This window comes from Haemaphysalis longicornis, unplaced genomic scaffold, assembly GCF_048455015.1.
Source record: "Haemaphysalis longicornis isolate Haplotype H1 unplaced genomic scaffold, Haemaphysalis longicornis Haplotype H1 scaffold_4, whole genome shotgun sequence".
NCBI lineage: Eukaryota > Metazoa > Arthropoda > Arachnida > Ixodida > Ixodidae > Haemaphysalis > Haemaphysalis longicornis.
Genome location: NW_027526361.1, coordinates 173,513,412 through 173,540,617, shown reverse-complemented (window position 1 = coordinate 173,540,617; position 27,206 = coordinate 173,513,412). Strand labels below are relative to the sequence as shown.

At 48.4% G+C, this 27,206-nt stretch overlaps 1 protein-coding gene across 1 annotated transcript; it reads left to right on the top strand.

The window, feature by feature from the left end:
* Positions 1-519: 519 nt before the first annotated feature.
* Positions 520-25,767, top strand: LOC144180100 (uncharacterized). Its single transcript, XM_077708503.1, has 2 exons — positions 520-2,017; positions 25,757-25,767. The coding sequence occupies exons 1-2, from the start codon at positions 535-537 to the stop codon at positions 25,765-25,767; spliced, it is 1,494 nt and encodes a 497-aa protein (XP_077564629.1). The 5' UTR covers positions 520-534.
* Positions 25,768-27,206: the final 1,439 nt, after the last annotated feature.

The window sequence follows — 27,206 nt, the reverse complement described above, 5'->3', positions numbered from 1 at the left end:
ACGGACGTCAAGGCGGCTTCGGACTTCGCAGAATTCACGGCGGTCAATGGTGAGTGCGGGACTTGTCTTCACTGAGTTTTACCAGGCTTTTGAGGATAGCTGGTAGGGCGTGTGTTTTTGTCGCGTGGGTTAATCGCGCAAAACATTTTTAGAGCAGTGGGAAAGCAGTACTCTAGACCGGCCATGAATTTGAAAGCGTTGAAAAAACCGCAGTTGTTGGAGCTTGCAAAAGAGTTGCGCTTGGATGTTACGGACGCGCTGAGAAAGCCAGAGCTGATACAGGCTATACTCGCAGTTGGCGCTGACGATGACGAGCTGTCTGATTGCATTGAGACGATCAATGGCAGGGAGACCGCTAAACGTCCGGCCGCCGAGGCAGAGGCTAACCGTCAGGCCGCCGAGGCAGAGGCTAAACGTCAGGCTGCAGAGGCTGAGCGCCAGCGTGAGGAACGCGAGGAGAAAAAGCGAGAACAGGAGCTCGAAAGGCAGGAGAAGAAACAGGAACGAGAACGGGAGCGACAGCATGAGCTGGAAATGAAGCGTCTAGACGTCGAGGCGTCTCGACCTAGGCGTGAGAGTGACAGCAGCGCGCCAAGCGTACAGTCTGCGGCGACTGAGCGACCTACGTTGCGAATGTGTGACCTAATGCGACCCTACAAGGTAGGAGAAGACATCGGTCTTTTTTTGGTCAACTTCGAGCGTACGTGTGAGAGGGCCCAGTTTAGCCGAGACTCATGGCCGCAAAAGCTGCTTACGCTTTTGCCAGGTGAGGCATCCGACGTGATGGCCCGCTTGCCAAAGGAGGAGGCGGAGGACTATGAGAAAGTCAAGTCTAGCCTCCTGCGTAAGTACAGGCTGTCAGCAGAGGCGTTTCGCCAGAAGTTCCGTGAAGCCGAGAAAGCCAGGGGCGAGTCGTACTCTGAGTTCGCCTACAAGCTGAGGGCAAACATGGAAGAGTGGCTCAAAGAGGCAAAGGCCTTCGGAGAGCACGACAAGGTAGTTGAGTGCTTCGGTCTTGAGCAGTTTTACCGCCGCCTACCTGAAAACCTGAGACTCTGGGTGCAAGATAGACCAGGGGTAAATACTGTGGATAAGGCAGCTCAACTAGCCGACGAGTTCATCGCACGTCGAGGTGCGCAGGGGCCGAAAGACGGCCAAAAAGAGTTCAGGCCGAGGCCTGATAAGTTAGGGCCGAAAGGCAGAGTTCCCTACGAAAAGAGCGGAGCAAAAGTGACCGAATCCGCGAATAATGAAACGGGCTCGGAAAACGAAAAGAGCGCAAACGCAGAGGCACAGCGCCGAAAAAAGGCTTTCGAAGCGCGCAAGCAGTCCGCGTGCTACAATTGTGGCGAGACAGGGCATTTCGCAGTTAGTTGCAAAAAGGGCAAGCTTGTCTTTCACATAGTACACCAGGATGAGGAGAGCAGACAACTTTTAGAGCCCTACGTACGCGAGCTTGCAGTTAACGGCAAACCGTGCCGAGTGCTTCGCGATTCCGCAGCAACAATGGACGTGGTCCACCCGTCCTACGTCGAACCGCACCAATTCACGGGCGATTGCGCGTGGATAAAGCAGGCCGTAGAAGCGCAAAGCGTGTGTCTTCCGATCGCCAGGATAACCATCGATGGTCCCTTCGGAAAGCTCGAAACCGAGGCCGCTGTCTCTCCCAGCCTTCCGGCACAGTATCCGTATCTTTTCTCGAACAGGTCCGATCAGCTGCTGCGCGAAAGGGGACTCGTTTTCGGGGAAGGGATAGTGTTTGCGCTGACGCGCTCGAAGGCTCGCGAACTCGGAGCAAGGGCGGCGGTTGAAAGCAGGAACGATTCGCGAAGAGAGGAGGTGGGGAAGCTTGCTGCGACTAGCGCCGACGTTGCTTCCGAACGCGGCCAGTCGGCCTCCTTGCAGGTTCAGATCGCGGGTGTCGAGCATCAGCAGCAGCCCGCCGAAACAGATGATTCTCTGGCAGAGCTTTTTGTAGCACCTTCGTCGGAAAGTTTAGAGCGGTTGCTGCACGTCGGTAGTACGGCACTGAGCGCGGAGCAAAGAAAAGATCACACGCTGGAAAAGTTACTGGATAATGTAACTGAAGGGGTTGCGAAAAAGAACGTAAGGTTCCAGGCGAGGGAGGAGATACTTTACCGCAAGTATAGAGACCGGAGAGGGGTGGAGTATGACCAATTAGTTGTCCCGCAGGTCTATCGTCAGGATTTGTTGCGTCTCGCACACGGCAACTCGTGGTCAGGGCACCTAGGCATACGAAAAACAAAAGACCGCCTATTGCAGGAGTACTACTGGCCAGGATGCTTTCGCGACGTCGAAAACTTTGTGCGCACTTGCGATGTGTGCCAGAGAGTGGGCAAGCCAGGAGACAAAACCAAAGCGCCCATGAAACTTGTGCCGGTTATCACGGAGCCTTTTCGCCGTCTCGTGATCGACACGGTTGGCCCACTGCCCGTGACGACCTCTGGCTACCGTCACATCTTGACAGTGCTCTGTCCTGCTACTAAGTTCCCCGAGGCCGTGCCCTTGAAGGAGTTGAGCTCAGTGGAAATTGTGAACGCCCTACTGTCAGTGTTCGCCAGGGTTGGCTTCCCGGCGGAAATACAGTCAGACCAGGGTACAGTTTTTACGAGCGCACTAACGACGACGTTTCTCGAGAAGTGCGGAGTAAAACTCATTCATAGTTCCGTGTACCATCCTCAGTCGAACTCTGTCGAGAAGCTTCACTCAGTAATGAAGCGCGTTCTTAGAGCCATGTGCTACGAACGAAAGACTGACTGGGAGCTGTGTTTGCCGGCCGCTATGTTTGCTTTGAGAACGGCTCCTCACGAGACGACCGGGTTCACGCCAGCGGAACTTGTTTACGGGCGCTCGTTACGTTCCCCCCTCCGCATCCTCCGGGAATCGTGGGAAGGTAGGGGCGAAGACCCGATGGTTGTAGAATACGTACTCTCGCTGATGGACCGCTTGCATAGGGCACAGCAGCTAGCGGGCACCGCAATGAGCACAGCCCAGAAAAGGTCAAAACCCTACTACGACAAGGGAGCCAGGGCACGTCAGTTTGAGGTGGGAGACCAGGTAATGATTTTGCGGCCGTCTCAACGCCACAAACTAGAAGTTCAGTGGGAGGGCCCGGCAAAGATCCTTCAAAAATTGTCTGAAACTAACTACGTTGTGAGCGTACCTGGAAAGCGCAAGCTCCAACAAGTATACCACAGCAACCTACTAAAGCCCTACAGGCAGCGGGAAGCGGTGGTGCAGATGCTAGTTAACATACCCGAGGAGATTCCCCCCGAGATTCCGGAATTGGGTCCGCTTACCCATGACGGCACGAGTACACTCGTTAACGACCTAGTAACGAAGGCGGAGCTGGAGCCTGACCAAAAACGTGAGATGGAGGCACTGTTGGAAGAGTTCTCGGACCGGTTTTCGGATAAGCCCGGCAGAACTTCCCTCTTAACGCATGACATCGAGCTTACGTCTTCCCAGCCCGTGCGTTCAAAGGCGTATCGAGTGTCGCCGCGACAGCGCGAAATTCTGGAAACTGAAATCCAGAAAATGTTGGCTCTGGATGTGATAGAGGCTTGCGAGAGCGACTATACTTCACCCCTGATACTGGTTGAAGTTCCTGGCAAGGATCCGCGACCATGTGTAGACTATAGGAAGTTAAACCTTATCACCAGAGACCAAACCTACCCGATACCGAACATAGAGGAACGTATCGAGAAAGTAAGCAGCGCTTGCTTCATTTCCACTTTTGACTTAGTGAGGGGATACTGGCAGGTTCCGCTGACGAAGGAAGCTAGCCGTTACGCGGCGTTTATTTCACCCATGGGGACCTTCAGACCAAAGGTTTTGAGTTTTGGGCTGAAAAACGCGCCATACTGTTTTTCAAGTCTCATGGACAAAGTATTACGGGGGTTCGACGACTTTGCGTTGCCCTATTTAGACGACGTGGCTATCTATTCCGCCTCGTGGCCGGAGCATCTGGAACACCTGCGCTCCGTGCTTTTACGTTTGCGTGAAGCTGGCTTAACGATCAAGGCACCTAAATGTCAAATGGCCCGCACGGAAGTCACTTACCTTGGTCACGTTATAGGTAGGGGTCATCGCCGACCTTCTGAAGTTAAGGTAGCGGCAATCCGAGACTTCCCGCAGCCCCGAACCAAGACAGACATTAGGTCGTTCTTGGGAATCGCAGGTTACTACCAGAGGTACATTCCGAGGTACTCTGAGCTGGCTAGCTCTCTAACCGACGCGCTTCGTAAAAACGAACCGCTAACAGTCGCGTGGGACGAAACAAAAGAGCAGGCGTTCGCCGACCTGAAAAATGCTCTAACTAGCCACCCTGTACTGAACTCGCCAGACTACACAAAGCCCTTCGTGGTCCAGTGTGATGCTAGTGACCGTGGGATGGGCGTAGTTTTGTGTCAGAAAGCTGACGACAATGAGGAGCACCCAGTATTGTACGCAAGTCGTAAGCTGACGATTCGTGAAGAAGCGTACAGCGCCTCCGAAAAGGAGTGTGCGTGTCTCGTCTGGGCAGTGCAAAAACTGGCCTGCTACCTCGCCGGCTCGAAGTTTATAGTAGAGACCGACCACTGCCCTCTCACGTGGCTGCACACGATGTCCTCAAAGAACGGTCGCCTCCTACGCTGGAGTCTGGCTCTGCAGCAGTATACGTTTGAAGTGCGGTACAAAAAGGGGAAGCTGAATGGCAATGCTGATGGCTTAAGTCGGAGTCCTTAAGGCAAGAAATGGCCTGTAGACGCCTGACTTTCTCAATTTCATTGTTTTTCCTGGAACAGGTTTCGCCCTTTATGATTGCAATTTTTTTGTGTGGGACATTTCCAATCAAGAGAAATGTCACCTTTCAGGTTTGTTACTTGTCTAAAGTACTGCTGGGCAAAAATATAACTAGAGTAGTTAGTTATTCGCGTACTTTTCGCAACTAAAAGCCTGGTAGAGCTTCAGTGTGGATTTGTCTTCGCACTTGCCGGCGATGCGGTTGTGTCTTCCTGTGTTGTTCTGTTGCTTGCCTGACCAAGCCAGAGACGTTCTTGGGGAGCCACTACTCATCCAGTGACCCGCCCGGTGAAGCTCCAGCACAGTGTCGTACCGCCCAGGCCTGGAGTCGAGCGTCTGCCGAACACTTCACTTCGACAGTATCCCTCCGGACAACGGTTGTAGACCCTTATCCATCGGGATCTCGGACCCCCGGCGGAGAAGCTGTTACGAATCGGCCAGCGCCACAGTACTTCCCCGCATCACTCCTCGGCTGTGCGGCGAAGCCACTCGTGCTCCTTCGAAAACAGGCGCAATCATGTCGGTAACAAGTTGCGACAAAGCCTCGTCAGACGCTTCGCTCTCTGCGCATTCGGCGGCTGCCTGCACGGCTCGTCTCCACGCTCTTCAAGGACACAGAGGCAGGCCCCGGTGATCGCAACGGAGTCCTCCTCTCTCCCCTCTCTCGGACTCAACGTGCCCGAGGCTATGAACAGCTTACGAACTCTGGAAAGAGTGTAGTGCGTGTTCCCACGTGTTGCGTTTGACCGTTATCGCTGTTGGGTATAAATAGAGCTGCCCAAGCGTTGTAAACCATTCCTGTTAGAGCAGCGAATCGATGTTGTCGCTCTGCTCGAGTCCTGTATTGTAACCTCGCCGCCCGTCGGGGCATTGTTCTTTGGCTTCGGCTCACCTCTCGCTATGAAGTAAACAGTTACGTTAGCCTACGGCTTCTGGACTTCTTCACGGCTGCAACAGCGGCTGGCCGCTCGCATCATACACGCTACCACTCGTATGTCGGAGGCCACGGAGCTCGGATCGGGTGCCCGCGCCCGGTCGCAACAGCAGTCACTGAAATAAAATATCATGCCCCTTTATGACAGCCTGGTGAAATAATTGTCAAATTGCTGTCACACGTTGGTAGAAAGGACCGCAGCGCAAGGCTTCTCGGAAACTTCGCAGGGAGCCTTTGAAGTCGGTAAAAATTGGAGCATTTTTGGGGAGGAGCTGCCATAGTGTATTGAAGAGCTTCAGGGATGGCTGAAAGTTCAGTAGCCGTCGAGCTCATGGCATGGTCAACGCGGAATCTAATTTTGGTTGATTCTGATGGCATAACCACCGCACCTGCCGAGCTCGAGGACGTCACGGAACCATCTCTGTATACATGCTTCCGGTTATTATGTTGTTCGTGCAGTAACGGCATGGAAAACTGTCTGAGAGCCAGTGGGGGCAAGTCAGCCTTCTTTCCGATGCCCGGGCAGAAAGGGGAAACATCTCGATACCTGGAAAACGAACTTATATGCCATGCATTAACCCCTTGTAAATATCTAAAGGTGTTTGTTACACCCAGATAGCAGAACAGAGAAGCGGCTCGGCGCACGGTCTGTCGTACGCGAGCACGTCTGTGGCCTTCCCTCTATAGCCACATGGTCACTGTCTGGTACTGATTCCTCATGATTGGAGTTGTTCGTTTTGAGATTTTATAGTTTATGAAAAAAAAGGGGGGGGGGCAAAAATAAAGCGGTATTTTTCAAATTGATAATCATAGAGGAATCGGGTTTTTCCGTAAACCCTTTCCGAAATTCTGTTTTTTTTTTCGGATTAAATCTACAGATATACTGAGAAATACACAGTTTATTTCTTCAGTAGGTATCACAATCTTCTCAATCCGTACACGTTAAAATTTGTGTTCGTTTGATGCTGTGTATCGGGGGGATATCAGGATTTTCTAGCGAATGCTCTTCGAAATTTGGCATTTGTTCGGAAATGGACCAGTAATGATGACAGTAAAGACCATTGATAACTTCTAGGAAATTAAACATTCTATTCACAGAAAGCAGGCCGTCGAATTTTTATACACCATTGTTTTTCTGCATAAGCATCTGCATTCGTAACGTGCCGGCCTCCATTTGAGGCCTGCAACCCTAGTCATGATCCAAAGCGCATACCCACCCAAAGACTGTGTGATGCTTGATATACAGCCTTTCACTACGATCGTCCATAGTACGTACCTGCGCAGGGTTGGACGATCGTGGAAGATTGAGTCTTCTTCATTAAAAAAAACCATATTCATTAAAAAAAACTGCTACCACCAATATTAGTTGTTTTGAAACTGCTGGCAACGGTTATGAGCAGAGAGGACGAAACCTCATTGCAAGTTTAAGCCTTTTCTTAGTACGTTTACACCGAACCACTCGAAAGCGTAGTTTAAGCGCGAAGAAAAGCAGCGAAACAACCTAAAACCTTGCTGAGTTGCTACCCCAACTCTCCTGTAATTATGGTTACCCTCCGAATATACTTTCTGCGCGTCTGTCAGGGCTCGGTGTAAATTAGTCGTCATGGTATGCCTCGTATAGTAGTTTAAATTCGCTGTTGTTTGTTACAGGAAGCATGCCGACTATATTTCCACGTGCAGTTGCACGTCGCAGGTCAGAAAAATCTACAGCATGCAGGAAGTTGATTACGCTTACCGTTACTGAGCTAAACAAAGTACACGCACATCGCAGCAGTAATCAGGCCAGTCCCCTCTCCTGTAAAAGTTTCGCAGCTGAGGCGGTGAAAAAAAGGCGTAAATTGGACCCCGTTGATTGCTCTAACGAGTTATTTCATAAAAATGATTTTCATTCCTCATAAACACTGTTTACCTTTGATACTTCTTTCATCAAACGTTCCTCCTGGATAATACCTGCCGCGGGTAGCGTACTCTTTTGGAAATCCATTACGCCCACAGACGATGCTGAACGCTGGGGTGCTGCTACAAGCAAAATTATCCTCACTAACATCCAGTGTCTTACCCGCAACGCCTTGATAGCTTGCACACATTTCGCTACACTTTTTCACTTTGCTCTTTGTAGCACTGAGGGTCTATTAAGCCTGCTTAAGCAACGTGGTGAACTACCATGACAGTTTATTGCCATATAATCCAACGTAGTTTGTTGGTGTGCGAGAGTTTTCTTCGCAGGTAGTTTTCAGTGTGAAATGCAATCGTTCAAAAACGCTATTTCAAAGTTGCCGCAGCGACCGTCACAATACTCCCTTCCCAGTGGAGGCAAGCGAGGGCCAACGAGGTCACGTGCGTGCATATTTAAACAATAGCCCACATTCCGTACTGCATGCTGATATGCAAGAGGTGCTAGTAAAGCGGTATTGCTATTTGTACACCTCTGCGCGCGCAGTGCACGCACTCGCGAAACGAAACGAAGGAAATGACGTTAATTGCGGAGCCCGTAAAATTATTTGGATTGTACGCAAAAAGGAGAGCAATAAGACACTGGACGCGTTGGGAGCTCATGCCGTACATCGCGGACCTATGCAATGTCGTCAAAAATATCTCAAGCGTAGACATGCAGAAAAGCAGGAAAGGTTTGCGGGGCTCGTTGGGCTGATTTTTGCAACACTCATCATAGCTGCGCAAGTGGCGTGTTTTCTTGTGCATCAGCATATAACGCCTTACCTTGACGCGGAAAATGTTTTACCTCATGCAGGAAAATGATAAGCTTGTTGCTGTCCGTGTTATCGACTGATCCGCATAATTGCGCAAAATTTCTCTCCTAAGTACGTAAACAACAGGCTGGCCGAGAAACTACGCACAAGCTCCTTTCATGGTTTTGTGCACAACTTCGCCGAAGTAACTGAGTCTAGCTGCGCTAAGCAGCTTACTCTGCATGGGGATTAAAACCTCTTAACCATGCTTAACTAAGCTCTTGGATAAAGAAAAATAGAAATTTTGCTTAACTCTCCACATCAGACGCTAGGCCTGAAGTGACGGCTGGGCATTTGAGAATGCACCCCCCGGCGAGCAACTTAACCATGTCGAAAAAACGTGCGTTTGCTCAAACTGCGGTCGCGCGCACATAACCTTTCTCGGGCGAACCGATTCCTTTCAGCCTAACCTGAAAACTCGCTCAACCGAGCCTTTGAAAGCCACCAGGCGGCTACCAAGGCATCATGCTGGCGAAGCAAAAATTGCTGAGCAGCTAGATTAATTAACCAGTGAGCAACGGAAGTGGTTGGTCTTCTATCAACCTAGTGCACAAGTTTACGGGATGGAGACGGAAGTGAAAACAGAACTTGCTCCAGAACAGTACAAGTCCGGCCGCTTTGTGACGTTGCAGGAGAAGGAGACGGGTATCGTTGAATAGAATATTCCCACTTTTTCGCTGTTTTTCATCGCTGGCACATGAGATAAACTGGGCGTTAGATTCCTGCCAATGGCCTCTCACTTCATAAAAGGTTATAAAACACACTACGATGGTTGTAAAATAGGTCCCCTTGTGAGACATTTCCCTGCTCTGTCATGTCGAATATACTGCGCCATCCAGTGAACCACGTCTTTCGGAATCCTCACAGACGGAGTCTCTCTCTCGCACTTCTCCCTTTCCTGGTATACGGACCCTAAATGCAGGCTCCAGCCAGTAAGCAGGTTGGCTGCGTCTTTAATTCTTGGTGATTTTTCGTTTCTCTGAGAAAACTGCAGAGATATTTCTTCTATTGCACTCTGGAAAGCCCTAATTGTTGATGAATGTGCCCTACGGAATGCGACATTCCTCTTCAAGATGCGGAACTTTTCTTGTGGTGCGATCCTCAATCTGTATTAAGCACCTACGATCGTTCACTTCTGATTTCAATCTTCGGCGCACGCCAGCCCTATCATTTAGTAGCTTTATGCACCCGTCAATATATGCCCTCAACAGTTACCGCGTTTACCTCAAGAGCCAGGGGTGGGGATAAATATTTTCGCTGTGAATTTTTTTTTTCAAACATTGACACGCCACAGAACTTTTCCTGCCATTTAGTGTTGGCAATTGCGATGAATGTTGTTACACCACGTAAGTTAGCGCATTTTTTTGTTAGCATAGCTGGCAAAGGTGTGCCGATTGACGAGGCCCAGGATGTCTGCAAAGCCCTCATGCAAGAAACGCACATAAATAAACTTGTTGACGGAGCAAAGCGTGTTGCACACGAGATTCCGCCATGGTGAGGCATGCTCTGAGTAGGGATGTCGGGCAGATACCTGAATAAACGTTTGAAGGAGCGCAGCTATAACGTTCTACCAAAGGCTGCAAGGGTTAATTGACCAGATTTAGGGGAAATCCCCAAATCCCTAGAGGAAAATTTCTTCACATGAAAGTGGAGGCCTTCTTGTATTACACTGCAGAATATGTGGCTGTTTCCCGTCTTTGATAAGTGTGTTTTTTTGGCCACGTATTGTCCGCACCTTATCCGCGACATTATAGAAGTAAAACGTGTTAATGATCTGGGGGGTCTTTACATTTCCGGACAATCTGTGCATCTTGCGGCAAAATGAATAGATTTTTAACAATCAGACCAATGATTTTTTGCGGCCCGGAGCGCCTTGCCTTCGATTGTGGTCGTCTGCTTTATTGATCAAGTTTCGGAAATCGTGGCGCATGAAGTTTTTTTTTGTCTGCGTTACTTTATTGGCTGATACTTTTACGGAAGTTTGAGCACTAGCTTTTTTTGCGGTTTTATTGGTATCGTCTGCAGAATGCTGAGCACTTTCTGGTTATATATGTGGTGGGCATGTTTCGTGGTGTTGAGGTTGGTAATAAGAGCCCAGTATGTCCTCTTTGTTTTTCGATTCCTTGACTTTGTACAGCGGTTTTTTTTAAGAATGAAAGCCGTTCCACTCAACGTGAAAGCTGTCAGAAGTGCAGAGCAGTGATTCGCCAAATGGGCTGTGGCGCCGGTATCCGCTCACTGATGCTACTCCTCATGCTCTTCACATCCCTGTCTCCCCCATCTCTTGTGAGTCAAACGTACGTTTGTCCTATGCAATTCAAATTTCCTGCCTTCGCAGTGCTTGCGCGCCCACTTGCCTGGAGCAGCACGTGCAGGAGTTCTGTTCTTTTAAAGACGATAGTCTTTCTTGGGCTCCTTAAACCCAGAAATTTTGGTCTGTCTGTATGTCTGTATGTCTGTCCGTCTGTCTGTCTGTGACTCGATTCAGCCACCCGGCCAAAGCAAAACAATGCCTGCCCATTAGTCTTATATAGTCACAGCTAAATCTACCCGTCTATGTCCGGTGTAAGGTTCATACTTGTCAACATTGTTGAAGAAGAACAAGACATTACGCAAATATGAGACAGCAAATCAATACAGAAGTGATATTTGCAGTGTTCCTTCATAAAAAAATCAAACATGCTTGCTTTTGCGAAATTAAATACTTCATCAACTGCAGAAAAAGAATTCACTTCGCCGTCGCCTCCTGTCGCCCGCGCCACTATAGCTTCTTGCGCCATTTTAAAAATCAACCGCCAACAGTTACGCAAGGTTCCACTAGATAGGTTCCACGTTCTGCTTGCAACGCACGTGGAGTAGGGAAACGCGGTTCTATAAACGTTGAAGTAGGGCGCCTCGATTAACGCGCGTCTCCGCCGTACAGCAGCGTTCGCATCGAGACACCCGGTTTGGAGCAGTGGAACGCGGGAAATTTAAAATGGTTTAAGCAAACCTTTCACGTCTTTACCTTGGGAGGAGCGCGACGCAAGAGGAACAACATGAGAGGTGAGCGGCAAAGCGAAGGGAGGTATTTACTTCGCAATAGCCGATAAAGACTATCGTCTTTTGACGACATTTGCAACGAAAGGAGCAGATACGCGGCCAATTTTTTTGTGCTTGCTTTTATCTCGCACGGTCTGGAGCCTACTGCGCCAGTATAAAAGCGTCGGTTTTTTTTAATCTTTTGCAGCCACTTTTGTTTCCCTTACTGTCGTTAAAACCAAACCAACGAGCCTTCTTCAGCAAATGAACGCGGAGACGGCTGATTAAGTGCGTATATTTTGCTCAAATGTACCTGGCTTTCTTTGCGCTAAATAACAGGGTCTGGTATGACCAGTGCCTTCGATTCCAGGATTTTCGAATTGTTCTGCTTATATGAACCTCTTGGTCATGTCGGTGAATTGTTGGCCGGACAAGCGGCTATCTTTTCGCAGCCTTTGTTTGGGTGCGTGATGCCGCTTGTCTGCGGTGTCTAGATGGCGTGACAGCGGACGGGCGATGGCGACAAGGCGGACTCCTAACGTGCTGTGCACTTAATGTGGCAATCATGTGACAACTCGCCCAAACCACCCTTCCGCAGCAGATATCTAATTATCTATGAGTTGTCGGATACAGAACTTGAAACGAGTTACTCCTTGGGACAAGCCATTAACAAAAAAATTCCCCCGCATTTCCCCGAGGGGGAGAATGTGAAAGTGCGAATGCACGGTTGTCGGCCCGCTTGCGGCACTTGCGCTCGGCCCCCGCAGCCCACCGCCTCGCCGCCTTCTCTTCCATCTCTTCCATCGGGTTTGTAGTATCACGTGTACACCACGCAGTTATCAAGCCGCTATAACGCCGCTGAGTCGCCAACGCACGCCGCTGACGACGTAGTTTGAATGCGCTAAAGATATAAGGCGCGTCACTGACACTGATATCAGCGTCGCGTCCGTGGCTTGGTCGGTAGAGCGTCGCGCTGCGGCCGCAAAGTCCTCGGATGGAAACCTGGCGCCGGATGCTGTTTCTTTTTTAAATATAGAGGAGCACTGCGGACGCCGACGCCGCCGCCGCCGGCGGTGGATGGTTTGGGGTCGCTTATAAAGTGCATTCGCACTTAAAATATAATACCATACTAGCTCAAGCTTCAGCCGATTGCGGGTGAACGCATCCACAGAGTTTGCAGACCGCGCATATTAAAGTCAGACCAGCAATCTTCAAGCCTATACAATTGCCACAGATGGCGGCCGTAATAGGGTGTGTTTGGCACCTTGAGGGGACCGCTTTCGCGGTCGGTCAAGATTTTCCTCGCAAAATTGAGAAGTCATAAAAAATTAAAGCCGTTCCGTTCAACGTGAAAGCTGTCGGCAGTGCACAGCAGTGATCTGCCGTAATGGGCTGTGGCGCCGTTATCGGCTTACTGCTGCCATTCATAACGCTCTTCGCCTCCCGGTCTCACTCCTCTCTTGGTGAATTGAACGGAGGTTTGTCCGCTGCAATTCAAATTTCCCGCCGCCTCAGTGCTCGCGCGCTCCCTGCCTGGAGCAGCGCATGCGGGAGTGCTGTTCTTTTTGTGCTTGCTTTCATTCCGCACGTGCCGGCCCCTTACCGCGCTGTTTGGAACCCGCCGTTTTTGATGGCCACTTTTTTCGCGTATCGCAAAAATCAACCCAACTGACGCTCCTAAATAAATGGACGCGTGGTCTGCCGGTTATATACACAAATTTTGCCCCCAATGTCATCATCATCATCATCACCATCATCATCATCGTCATCATCATCACCAGCCCATCTACGCCAACTGCAAGGCAAAGGCCTCTCCCATTCATCTCCAATTATCCCGGTCCTGTGCAAACTGTGACCAATTTATCACCGCAAACTTCTTGATCTCATCTGCCCCTCTAAGTTTATGCCGCCCCTTGCCACGCTTGCCTTCTCTAGGGATCCACTCTGTTACCCTTAATGGCCAACGGTTATCTTGCCCTCGCATTACATGCCTGCCCACGTCCATTTCTTCTACTTAATTTCTACTAATATGTCCTGAATACCCGTTGGTTCTCTGGCCCAATGTGCTCTCTTCTTGTCCCTTAAAGGGGTCCTGAAATACCTTCCGCCGATGCGTTGATGTACATGTAACCAAATAAAGCAATGTATTAGCAATCTCCTCCCGCAAGAATTTTGTTGAAGCGATGAGTATTAGCTGAGAAATCGTAAATCAAAAACCGCGCATTATCGTCGCGCCGCGTTTCCTCCTCCTTTCAACTTACTCTCCGCTGTTGACGGCGAGCGAGCCTTCCCTCGCATGATGCTGCGCTCCTCCGAGGTGACGTACTTCCGCTATTGCGCTGCTCACACAGCCGTCTGCTACGGGCAAGATTTGTTGACACCGTGAATCCCGCACTCAGCTCAAGCGAACGAAAAATCTGGCGCCATGTGTGCGGCGCCCTGGCCTTGCCCTTTCGCGGTGTACGTTGCTGCAGAACTTTGCTATCGGCGGCACGCGACTTTTTATCGGCGGCGATCTCGCAGCCGCACGGGGAGGATCCTGCGCTCGCTCGCTTGGATGCACAGCGCACTGTTTATCAAAAAGCGCCGTATCAGATGTGGCCCCGCTGGTGCCGGGTCTTATTTTGTGGCGGTGGTAATTCCTGCCGGCGGCATGTGAAAAAGACATTTTAAACCGATACAGAACCCGTGCACAAAACGCCAGTTCAGCTTGGGGCGACGCGTGATGGAGAGGGGCAACATTGGCAAAACATGCTCCGGCCTCTGAGCTTTCTAGCGCTGGAGCGAGCACCATTTCTTTGACAATATCAAACATCGGTTGCCCTGGCAACAAAGCACAAACCGCTCTAGAAGTCAGTTACGGTTGCGTGATCTCGGTTCAGCTTGGGGCCCCACCTCGCGGCATATGGGCACTGCAGGCATACTCCTCACTCCCATTTGGAAGTGCGAGATGCGTTTGGCATTACAGGAGGCGATGGTGTGTGTGTTGTGGACGCCTTTGTTTCGCGATGAAATGCGACGTTGTGCTTCTGCGGGTGGATAGTGCTTCCCATGGTCTGGATGATCTTTCTCGAGCGGCGTACGACTCAACCTCGCATGGGGTATGTGCAGTGTGTGTGGCTAAAAGCCATCTCGGCTTGTGCGCCAGAGTTAAGTGACTTGCTGTTCGTCCCCGCAAACCGCGCGCGAGGTGAGTGCCGAATTTACGAGGGGCAGGAGGAGGCAACCCATCGTCTTTCAGTCGCGGTTCGGACTTGCAACGCATGTTGTGACGTTGTGTTCGTTCGAAACACATCTCTGGATTGTTTGGAAGTTGAATAAAATGTATGCGTCAAACCCGGGCATTCGGCTCAGGGCGTTCTCTGCGATTGCAAGAAAGAAGTGCCACGGGGTTTCAACGCTTTCTTTATGGAACGTACTCAAGTAAGAGAATATCCATGTCGTGTTATGGCCGTCTTGCATTCAATACAAACGGTTAAGCGTTTGTTTACACTTGTTTCGTTTGTTGTAAAATGTCCAAGCACTCCGGCACTCCGCTGGCAGAGCAGCCGGCGAGCCGCCGCTGAGCAGACGACTCATCTCGTTGCCGGAAGTGCGTGAAAAAGCCGCCCAATAGCAGGATGTCTAGCTCATGACGAACATCTGGGAATTGATGATGGCGGCGTCCAAAAACACGAAGGAAAGGGTGAGAAAAAAATTGGCCGCGTATCTGCTCCTTTCGTTGCAAATGTCGTCAAAAGACGATAGTCTTTATCGGCTATTGCGAAGTAAATGCCTCCCTTCGCTTTGCCGCTCACCTCTCATGTTGTTCCTCTTGCGTCGCGCTCCTCCCAAGGTAAAGACGTGAAAGGTTTGCTTAAACCATTTTAAATTTCCCGCGTTCCACTGCTCCAAACCGGGTGTCTCGATGCGAACGCTGCTGTACGGCGGAGACGCGCGTTAATCGAGGCGCCCTACTTCAACGTTTATAGAACCGCGTTTCCCTACTCCACGTGCGTTGCAAGCAGAACGTGGAACCTATCTAGTGGAACCTTGCGTAACTGTTGGCGGTTGATTTTTAAAATGGCGCAAGAAGCTATAGTGGCGCGGGCGACAGGAGGCGACGGCGAAGTGAATTCTTTTTCTGCAGTTGATGAAGTATTTAATTTCGCAAAAGCAAGCATGTTTGATTTTTTTATAAAGGAACACTGCAAATATCACTTCTGTATTGATTTGCTGTCTCATATTTGCGTAATGTCTTGTTCTTCTTCAACAATGTTGACAAGTATGAACCTTACACCGGACATAGACGGGTAGATTTAGCTGTGACTATATAAGACTAATGGGCAGGCATTGTTTTGCTTTGGCCGGGTGGCTGAATCGAGTCACAGACAGACAGACGGACAGACATACAGACATACAGACATACAGACAGACCAAAATTTCTGGGTTTAAGGAGCCCAAGAAAAACTTTGCAACAAAAGTGTGAGCTTTCCGCTGCGCGCTAAAGAGTAATACTTGGCACAGATGATGTTGACGACCCAATCTAACGATTGCGCTAGTCAATTTATTGTGCTCAAAACGCCTTTCAGGGCCCCTTTAATGTTACACCTATAATCTTTCGTTCCATTGCTCGCTGAGCCGTCCTCAATTTCACTTCAACCCTCTTAGTAAGCCTGCAAGTTTCTGCCCCGTAGGTGTGTACCGGTAAGATGCAGCTGCCATACACTTTCTTCTATGAGTACCTCCCATGAACACGCCTCCAATGTACCTGCACTTTTCTCTGCGCTAAGCAACGGGGAGATGTGTGAGGAGCGCTTGCGGTTCAGGAGTTCCGAACGGTTATGACTATTAAGACAGCTTGTTTTTATAAGCGTCTGTTTAAGTCCGTTACGCCGTAACGCCGTGGGGCTCTACTTGGGTCCGTTATCTCGCATCGCCATCTGATTCCGGCAGTCGCTAGACATTGTGACAGCGAACGTACTACGACGACAAGACGAGCCCCTAATGTGCTCTGCACTTCGAATCTTTAATCTTGCGGACAGTGCGCAACCAAATTAAGATAAAGCAGGCTAAGTAACGCTGGTTTTCTGTAAACTGAATAACTGCGCCTTCGTGTAGGTCAACCGGAAAGAGAAAAGTATGCAGTTTAACAATCCCAAGATCGACGAAATTTTATATCGACCGAACACTCGCAGCCCCACAAAACGAGAAATATTACTACACATGCACGCCAGAAGTAACCTAAGTAAAGTGAAGCCATCCGAATACTTTTTGCTACTTTCTGAACGGGAAGTTGCAGAACTCAGGGAAACCTGGATGGTGCCAGCTGTACTCGATCGCAGACTCCACAAGGTTTAAGGTTATCCGGAAAGAGCAACCATCACGTAGTGAAAACATGGTGTTTCTAGTTCGGCGTGTTATTTCATGTGCATTGCTGCCGACGTTCTGGACACCGAGATGGTTCTGGACACCATTCTCTGGACACCGAGAATGTGGAGTGGTACAAGCATACTGATAGGTTTCGTATATTGGACCCAAAACTCTGGTCATGTATGCGTGGTTGCCACCCACGATTTTCTTCAACATGTCCGTAACTTCAACATCTCATCTCCTCAAGGGTTATTTTAGTATTCCTTAAATAAACTCAAGTTTCATGTGTTCAGAGGCGTCAATCAATTTAATGTTAGCTTTTCAACTCCATCGAGTCGTTTTATGCCCTATGCGTATTCCAGGAACAGATTTCAGTATACTGAACCTAACAGTTACAAATAAATACCTAAACTTTAACGACGACAAATTTGAAGTTGTACAAGGTACTTAGGACCTTAAAGCTCCCAGCTGCAGTCTCAAACTTGATCGAGACTTACGCTTTCAACCTGCAGAAACTCGCGTTCCTATATTCAGTAAAGGAGGGGACCCAAGTGTGCTGTAAGGGTCAGCGCTGTCCGGCAACCTCAGTGCCGTCACCCACCAAGGACCAGGTGACGTGGCGGGCCTCCTCCATTCTTTTTTCTCGGAGGGGGGTGGGGCAAGACATCAAGGGAACCTGAGCGTAGGTCAATGGCTTGTCTTGTAATGCATCTTGGGGTACTCGGAGAAAGCTGTGCTGGTCGAGTACGCGTTCGCACACGGGGGCAGCAAAGGATTATTATCTTAAAACTCAAACCGTTACCTTACATACGCAGGAAACTTTTAGCCCAGCTCGCGTGGATTTCATATTAGTTTACCAACAACCACGATAGTCACAGATGTTGTTTATGATCCTAATGTTGTTAACGATCCTACGGCGAGGAGTCGCGCCGTAGTGTAAGGCTCCGGATTAATTTTGAACACCTGGGGTTTTTTAAGGTGCGCCGAAATCGCTAACACATGGGCGTTTGTGTTTGTCGCCTCCATCAGAAAAGCGGCCATCACGGCCGGGAGTCTAACCCGCGTTCTTGTGTACTACAGCACAACGCCTTATCCACTGAGCCACCGCGGCGAGTCGTGGCGAAACAGACGCACGTAGAATTTCTTTTAAAGGCGATAGCTTTTATTCGGCTACTAAAACGCGAAATGTCTGTCTGTCTGTCTGTCTGTCTGTCTGTCTGTCTGTCTGTCTGTCTGTCTGTCTGCCCGTCTGTCTGTTCGACAAGGGGTATATAAAAGCAAGACCGTTCCAAATTGCTAAAACCAACGGCATTGGTGAGGCACGTTCTTCTTGGGCAGCGCCAAAGGAGCATCAAAAGTGTTCAACACAATAAGCAACGTCATTTCAATTAATAATACACGCTATACCGCTGTTCTCGGTTAGCTAACAAAAAAAACACTAACCTTAAAACAATAAGCACACCATTTCAACCCTGGGGAAGTTGATGACGAACCGAGCTTTTAGCATGCGACATAGAGATGACAAACGATTTAGATGAACAGTAGGAGAACATTTCAATTTTTTGAAGCGTTGACGGCTATCGTCTCTGAGTAAACACATACTTGCGAACAGACACTTTTATTTTGACTTAGTTATTTTTTTTTAGAAATATACCGTGATTGCGATAACTAATATACCCGCCGCAGTGGCTCAGTGGCTAAGGCGTTGCGCTGCTGAGCACAAGGTCGCGGGCTCGATTCCCGGCCGCGGCGGCCGCTTTTCTGATGGAGGCGAAAAGCAAAAACGTCCGTGTGTACGAGATTTCTGCGCACGTCAAAAACCCCCAGGTGGTAAAAATTAATCCGGAGCTCTCCACTACGGCGCGCCTCATCGCCTGCGTTGCGTCCGAGCGTTAAACCCTACAATCAATTACTTGATCTTTGTAAGCTGGGTTTCAAACATTGGGCTTTGTAGCGTAAGCTACACTGGCCGAGGTTGAGCAGTTTCGCATTGACCCTGAAGGGCCGTTCTGCGCAAGCGCGAGGAGCACTGGATTGGATTGGATTTGGATTGGATTGGATTGCATTTCCAATCCAATTGGACTACGAGTGTGTTGGGTCGGCGCATTCGCCGGTCTGCGCATTCCAGAGGAGTGACGTCATAGCCGCGGCAGACGCACGGGCGCTGGCGCGTGGCCAGCTGTGCGCCTCCGTTGCGCATTAGCCAAGTCTGACGCTGCGCCGGAGCCGCTTGATGGCCGTTTCGTGTGGCTCCTGGAGAGCCGTGCTGCGCATGCGCGAGGAGCAGTGACTGGACTGGACTTGACTGGACTGGACTGGACTGGACTGGAATGGAATGGAATGGATTCGATCGGATTGCTGAACCTTAGCTCTCGCTACGTATATCCTGGCATAGCCGAGCTAAGCCACTGCAAGTTTTTTCTCCGCGCTTTCGGACGCCATAAACTCTCTTTTGCTAAAAAGGGAGGCAAGCTGTACATTCTCTGCAACTACACGACGAAAATTTAATTGAATTAGAAAAAACGGCATTGCATCACAGCAGGGATGAGAGAGAGGGGAGGGAAAGAGCCGGATGGTTGAGAGGAAGAGAGAAGAGATAGTCTTACGTTCAAGCGCAGCACAGGCCTATCGTCTCTCGGAAACACTTGCAGCGGACCGATAAAATTGCCGCAATGTTTTTCTCAGCTACTTACCAACCATTATGCAATAAACACATAATTGTACATCTGCCCTTGTAATTGTGCCTAACTGGGCACCCGCACTTGCACAAACTAAAAGAATGCTCTTACCACAATGACACCTTTAAGCCGTCATACCTTCCACAAACATTCCGCTAAAGAAGCACGGTAGATAATGCAGAATTATACCCGCGTATCAGATACGACAAGGAATTTATTGCTGCGCCGTCTGGTCCTGAAGTGAGCGCTCACAAACATTCATACGCAAACATTGACACGCAAACATTCACACCCTAGAATATGCTTCACTTGTACGGCACCCACCCACAGCAGTCCTTACTGAAATGCTTGAATCTGTTCAAAACAAAGCCGCACGGTATATCTTGCCATGTTATTCCCATTATGAAAGTGCGTCATCTATTAGGCAAAATTTAAATCTCTCCCCACTTGCCATGCGCAGAACATTTTTCCGCGTATACTTCTTTCCCAGGTTATACCCCACTGGTTCGCCATTTCATCAAACTTTCATTCACCATGCTTCGTACAGTTCCATGCGTACCACCGTGATCATAATATAGAACGAGTGTTTTCTCGCACAAGGAAACACCGATTTTCGCCTCTTGCTTTTTCGATAAATGGGTGGAATTCACTGCCTGCTAGCATTGTCGCACACACTCAGCATTGAACTTGATAATCTGCGTTACTTGCTTTTTCTTGAAACCGATACTCAATCTTAGTCATCGTAATCCTTTGCTTGTGTAAAAACGATAAGTACTGCTTAATTTCCCAATGTGCTTGCTCTGTGGATATTTCTTCCTGTCTTTTCTATATATATTTTTTTTTTAATTCCGGCTGTATATTTTGCTATACCCTGCATATTTGACATAATCTTGATTGAGTGATTGTAGGGTTTAAGGCGCTGACGCAGCCCAGGCGATGAGGCTCGCCATAGCGGAGCGCTCCGCGTTAATTTTGGCCACCTGTGGATCTTTAACGTGCGCCGAAATCTCGTACACACGGGCGTTTTTGCTTTTCGCCTCCATCAGAAAAGCAGCGGCCGCGGCCGGGAATCGAACCCGCGACCTCGTGCTCAGCAGCGGAACGCCTTAGCCACTGAGCCAGCGCGGCGGGTTGGACACAATCTTCGTTGTTATTACTGCTGTATGTCACCCCCCCCCCTTTTATGTAATGCCCTGTTGGGACATTAAGGTAAATAAACAAACAAATAAATAAATAAATAAATAAATAAATCTGCTACGTATGTCGTTCATGAGCAGCGGGGCAACTGGATTATAGAGTTAGCCACGTCCGCGACTAAAAATTTTCGATACCACACTCTTCCAACGACACCTTTCATCCTTTGTGAACTGCCTACCCTAAACTTCAAAAAATGCCTCCGCCGAGTTGTCATCTGTTCGTTGCAGTCGAAAAAAAGTAAACGCTCAGCTTTCACATGATTACTAAAACCTTCCTTCCTTCATTTTGTTCCCGTTCGGGCACAACGATAGTTAAGCACTCCGCCCCACCCCCCTCTCCTGCGAATAACAGTGCTTTTCTTATGTAATTGATTGTAGAGATACCTATTTGCCTTAAGTTTAGGCGAACGTGTTTAGAATTCCGGAAGCTGCATTGGGTTTTTTTCATTCCCGTACCAGCTATTTCGTTTCTTCTATAGTTGCAGACCATCTCTTATTCCTTGGTTTTATTATTTCCCTCAGTTCTTGCTAAAATGCATGAGTGTTCGCATATTTGACGAGGCGGAGGCTTGGAAAATATTTAAAATTTTCGCGCGGCTTATATGCCCTTAAAAAGGCACAAGCAGTTGTCAGGTTTTGGGATAATCACCCGTCCCAGAGACCTGTTTTTCTGTGACGTATTTATTTCAAACGAAGCCGCATTTGTTGTTCGCGCTGCGAAACAACGTCAACAGCTCACTGCGCCAGTATCAGGTTTCAACGAGGCGACAATAGAAATCTCTTGTGCCTGACTTGTCCGGAGATGACAATGGTGATATGCTGCTTCCGCTTCTGACGCTCGTAAGAGCGGCCATTAAGCACCGTGATCCGCGTCCCCGGACAGCTCTTGGAGGTCGAGCACTCTACCAAGCCGCAGCTGTATTTGAAGGGCTGTAAATGTACTATTTGCTTACAGACGTGGCTATAACAAGTTGATTAGGGCGCGTAATGGCAAAAAGAAGCAAAAGAGACTCAAAACGTTGCATGAGCCCCTATCAGCCACGCAGCGCTCATTCCGTAGTCGCCGCTGAGAAGCGCCAGCAGGCTGCGCAGCCATCGCGAAGGTCGAGGCGTATAACCAGAGTAGTAGTAGTAGTAGGAGCACCTTTGTTGGTAAGGAGGGCCAAAGGCCGGTTTAGGGAAGAGGAAGGGGGAGTAGGTGAGAAAAATTTTATATTGCAGTTCCCTCAGAGCAGGAATCTTTGTGTGTGTGGCTGTCGTAAGAGGGATTCTTTACATTGCATCTCCGAGAAGCCTGTCCTGATGCCTGAAGAGCATTTCCAAAGGCTACATATCTCACTCGTTCGCAAAGAACAGCTCATCTGCAGCTTACCTCGCATACCATAACATTCTCAAACCATTCTGAAGGTCGTGGAGGAAAGAAAAACATAGTTCAGGTAATTAGGTCAGAATCGAGCTTGTACATTGTTTTAAGCTGAGTGTACGGCTCCAGTCTGTGACGTTTCCTCGTTCTGAGTATCGAATCTCGCCTTAAAGCTCACACTGTCGTTCTCTGCACTGGTTCACGACCTTTTCCTTTTTTTTCAGTGATGGCCTAATTCGTTTCAATAGGTCTGAAACGACTGGAACAAAATTCGCTCTTACAGCAACAGTACACATTTCTGGGACCTACGGAAGTTGTATTGCAATACAGTTCGCTACAAAAGTGTTTCCTCTAGTACGCAGGCCAAAACCCTGGACTGTCTCAGCTGACTGACATTTTTTTTCTCCCTGCATTTTCCTTTGTCTCGATCTGCTCGGCGCTCTTATTCTTCTAACCCCGGCCACCACCTCCATGCCTGCGAGCGAACCATTCTTCTTCGTGCGCGTGGTCTTGTGATTAAAATTTATGCTACCGAAAGAAGGGCCTTTTTGGAACAATGCCCGGCCAATTTAGAACCTCAGCCGGGTAATGCATCTCCTGCCTTTTTCATGATTTGTAGATTCGTATTTTCGGCTCCTCGCTTTGGTTCCCCTCGCTACACGCGCTATACTTATCGCCCCGAGCGACGTGGAAGGGCCGTGGTGTCCCGCGGCTGCCCGGGATAGAATGATGAGATCTTATGGGGCGTCATCCCACTGCGCAGGAGCCCGGCATTCTTTCTCATTTTCTTCTCTCTGGCCTGAGGGGAAACACGATAAATCGCTTCCTTCTGAAATAGGAATTAAAGTTAATGAGACACCTTTTCCCCATTTTCTTTCGTCCGGGCCGAGGTGAGCCTGCGTCATCGTCTTGGCTTTCAGCGCAGAAAAATCTAATTAATGAAAAGTCATTAGGGGTTCCTAAATGCGTTACTTTCGGCGAGAACAGGCCCCCGAATGCCGTTGCAAAAGCTCGCGGACTGAGTGGCGAGGCTGATATCGGGTGCCCTGATTTTAGCTGATGTAGATAAAATTGGTCCAACAATGTTGTTCTCGCAGCTGGAATTTCTTTCTTTCTCGTAGCTCGTTCGTTTCCGGCAAAAGCTTCTCACACCAAGAAGGCTTCGCCAGAAAGATGTGAATAAGCCCCATCATTTCCCTGCAAACAAACAGGTTACAAAGCAATATGTTTTCTGAAAAGAGTGGGGTCTCTAATTACTAAGAATAATAGTTTGACATGGTTTATTTCCTGAAGTGAACATGTGATCATTAGAAAACTGCACACCACGCATGCCTTTTTTGCTTAATTTGCGTTGTCTTGGAGGGCCAAATAGAGCGGTAGCCCTAGAATTGCTACGAAAGTTCGGGTTCCCCAACCACAATGGCTTTCAACAAGTAATCAATAGGCCCACGCAGAAATGAACCGCCGCTTTTTCTCCGGCATTCCCCGAAACAAGTGACGCAAAGGCGGGCCCAGGCTCGGTACAAACCGCACTCATCGTGCCAATGTTTGAAAAATCATGGGCATGGATCTCCTGCTTGTAGCGCGAGTAGAGGAGTATGTGACGCATGGGAATGACCTTGAAACGTCTGCTCGTAGGCCCAGTTGATATAAGGATGCTGAACAATCTAAATAAATTCACTATACTTCTCATTTATTCATTCACACATTGCATACAGCACCTCCTGCTGAAGCAGTACTTAGGAGACTCACCTTACACCATTTGAATCTGCTTTACATCACTCGTGTACACATCCCTCTTTTGCATGATTTGCTGCTTTATTCAGTGCATTTTAAGTTATTCTCTAAAGGATCCCCCGCTGCAGCCTACGACCTTGGGACCTCCTTCTGGATATAACCCCCATGTATAAATGCTCCGATATTAATAAATTGCTTGATAGAAATTGATTTATTGTTTGATTGATTAAATCACTGCATTAGGCTAATTATAAAAACAAGACAAAAAATGCAGGGCACCCCTAGTCCTCTTTGTGGTTTAATGAATCATAAGCTCCGGTGTAGAATTTGCATTATTTATGTACATATTTATTTATTTATTTATTTATTTATTTATTTATTTATTTATTTATTTATTTATTTATTTATTTATTTATTTATTTATTTATTTATTTATTTATTTGGGGTAGCGCCCTGAGATGCTCGTGTGGGCCACTATATTAATGACAATATTATGTATAACACGTGTGCAGATATTTTTTACTGGTGATGATTACCTAGTTCACCGTGAGGTTGGTTGTACACAAGTAAAAACTCCAACCTGCTGTGAATACATAGGCCACTAAAGAGAAACTTCTAGAACATACGTTTTATTGGAACTCTCCGGAATCATGTCACAGGACGTTGTAAGTTGTACGTCGAAACAACAACTTACCCGGGGAACCGTTATCTCAGCAGCTGTGAAGGATATTTATCAGTTACAGCTTTATGATAAATAGCATGGGCTGCTGTGTTAGGCGCATGGTTGGAGAGAGACGCAGAATACCGTGAGTGCTATGCGAACGCGGGAAAATTGAACGGCATTTTTACGTTTAGGGGGGGGGGGGGCAGGACGAAAGGGCCGTGTAAGTTTAAAATCCCACTGGCCTCTCTATACACATGTAAGAACAAAACACAAAACTTTGAACTGAGTTTTTGGATAACTGTATCGGCAGCATTTGGATTGGAAGCAAAAACAAATTGGGTATATCAACGCGCTGCATAGGGATTCAGGAATCTAAAAAACGCTGTTCCCCCAATATCCTGATTGTCGCTATGAGATGGGTTTCATAAAAAAAGTCATGTAGACCAGTGTTTAGATACCTGCATAGGTTACCTATATCTAAAAAATGCAGTGCAATATCTCAACTGGGCTGCTATAAAAAGATGAATATCTGAATAATTAGGTAGGCGCTCTTACGCGCGCTGTATAAAAACTTCGTAGACCACGAGCAGCCGATCGACTGAAGCAAACACTGCGAGGCTTACTTGCGCTTGCGTGCCAGCGGGGAGTTTAGTTCTGGGGACAGTTTTCACCGTACAAGGCCAACTTGGCCAAGTACGTGACTACACGAGCAGGAGAGTCGGACAGAGCCGAAAGAGTTGCTTTCCGTATCTGGCTGATCATCAAATTCCTGCAAAAAAAAACCGCTTGTTGAGTCTCCCGTTTCGCATGCGCCAGCCCTCGCTCGAAGCGAAGGCACTCGGTGTCGCAGCGTGAAAGCACGAGCACCAGAACCGTCAGAACTGGTGCCTTTCGTCTACTGCGACGATTCATTGTTAGTGATAGGGGATTGTGGCGGTGACGCAGTGCAACAAGATTGGGAAAACGGAGTGGGATGAGCAAGTGAAGAAGAGAAGGAGACAAACGTAATTGTTAAGAATGTAAAAAAAAAGATATCGATATTTAGGGAGTGAAACATTAAAACATACCTCAATTAACAAACGATATGTGTGTAGGGGTGCATGTTTCATTTTGTCAGTTTGTAGCCGTTGTGGCATTTGTAGCATATATAAGTTAACAGAAGTCTTCACATTCTGACACTCCTTTACAGGAGTGCCCTTGCCTTCATTGGAGCAAACTACTGTGCTGTTGACAGGTGCCCCACTTTTGTTCCTAACAGGTACTTCCTGAGCATTTTTGCAAATCCAAGGCACCTGATGACAACTAAGCCGTCCACATTACTCGGTGTCACGGCTTTATTCACCTTGCATATACATTAAACACGAGTAGAGTGCCTGGCTAGTCGAACACGCTTATTTAATGCCGTCGAGAGTACGCCACCTTTTAAGATTTGTATGTGGCAGCGGTGTGACCTGCTCGTGTAAGTGGAGGCAGGCATGGTAATTCCAACGAGACCATGGCTGCCAAGCGCCATGAGGAGGCGCTCAGCACAATGGGGCATGATGTGACTCTCCTCCACTGTGGCGTGCTGTTGAACAACGCCTTTCCTTGGCTCGGCGCATCGCCCTACACGCTCGTCTTCGGCCGAGCCAAGGGGTCGTATGGGGTGCTGGAGAGTAAGTGCCCATAAACCATCCGCGACAAAAAGGGGGAGGAGCTGGCCAGCAGCTCCTTCTGCAGCGAGCTGATGGTGGAACGAGACCACTTCTATTCTCAAATATTAGGTCAAATTGGGGTGCCTGTGCTCAGCTGGGGCGTCTATGGGAAAGGCTCCATTTTTATCGAGTGAATTAAGCTCAAATGAGTCGAATGGGAAACGATGAAGTACCGACTTAACTACTTTTATTTTAACACCATTTTGCCATTTCTATGGAGTGGCAATCACGAGACTGCTGTTTAGTGTGCAAGCATTCATTTCTGAACGTTACTCTCGAAAACTCAAGTTCATCTGCTTTTGTTCTTTTATTTCAAAGTGATGTGACGTAGAAGGAAGGTAAACATTAAAAAATGGTTAGTGAAGTCACCAGCTATACTGTGGCAATGAGTAATTGAGACGGACTTAATTGGTTAAGCGCCGTATCAGGATATCGTGCAAATCCCTGTTGGCCCATGTTCATGTCGCAACAGGTGTCCGAAGTCTGTTTTTCTCATTTGAGGCGACAAATAAAAATGCCTGTGTGTCAACACTTTGGTGCATGTTAGAGGTAGCAACGTGGTCTAAATTTATTCGTAGCTCTCCATTCCATGCGCACTTCATAGGCCTCGTTGCAGACAAAACCAAAGATATTGTGTTTACTCGATCAAAGCTGGCGTCGCTGTAGCAAACTTTCAAGAAACCCAATGCCTCCTCCAGATGGAGTGAATGCAAAAGCGTTATTTGTTGAACTGTGTAACGGATACGGAAGTTTTGCGTTTGTCACCGTGTTTCACACTCCTGTTGATGAAGGCACTACCTGGCCCCTTGCCGCATACATTGCACGATGAACTTTGTGGAACAAATGTTGCGTGGAAGGGAGCGCGTTCATTCTGCCCACTGTATTTACGAGTGCCTACAGGCGTGTGCCTGTATTGTCTCATTTGTCACCATCATTTTCACTTTGCGGCGTTTTCTTTCCCTGTTAGCTATTTAGTCAGTCGCCGTTGCTATTCCTACATATACTTCATTAGCA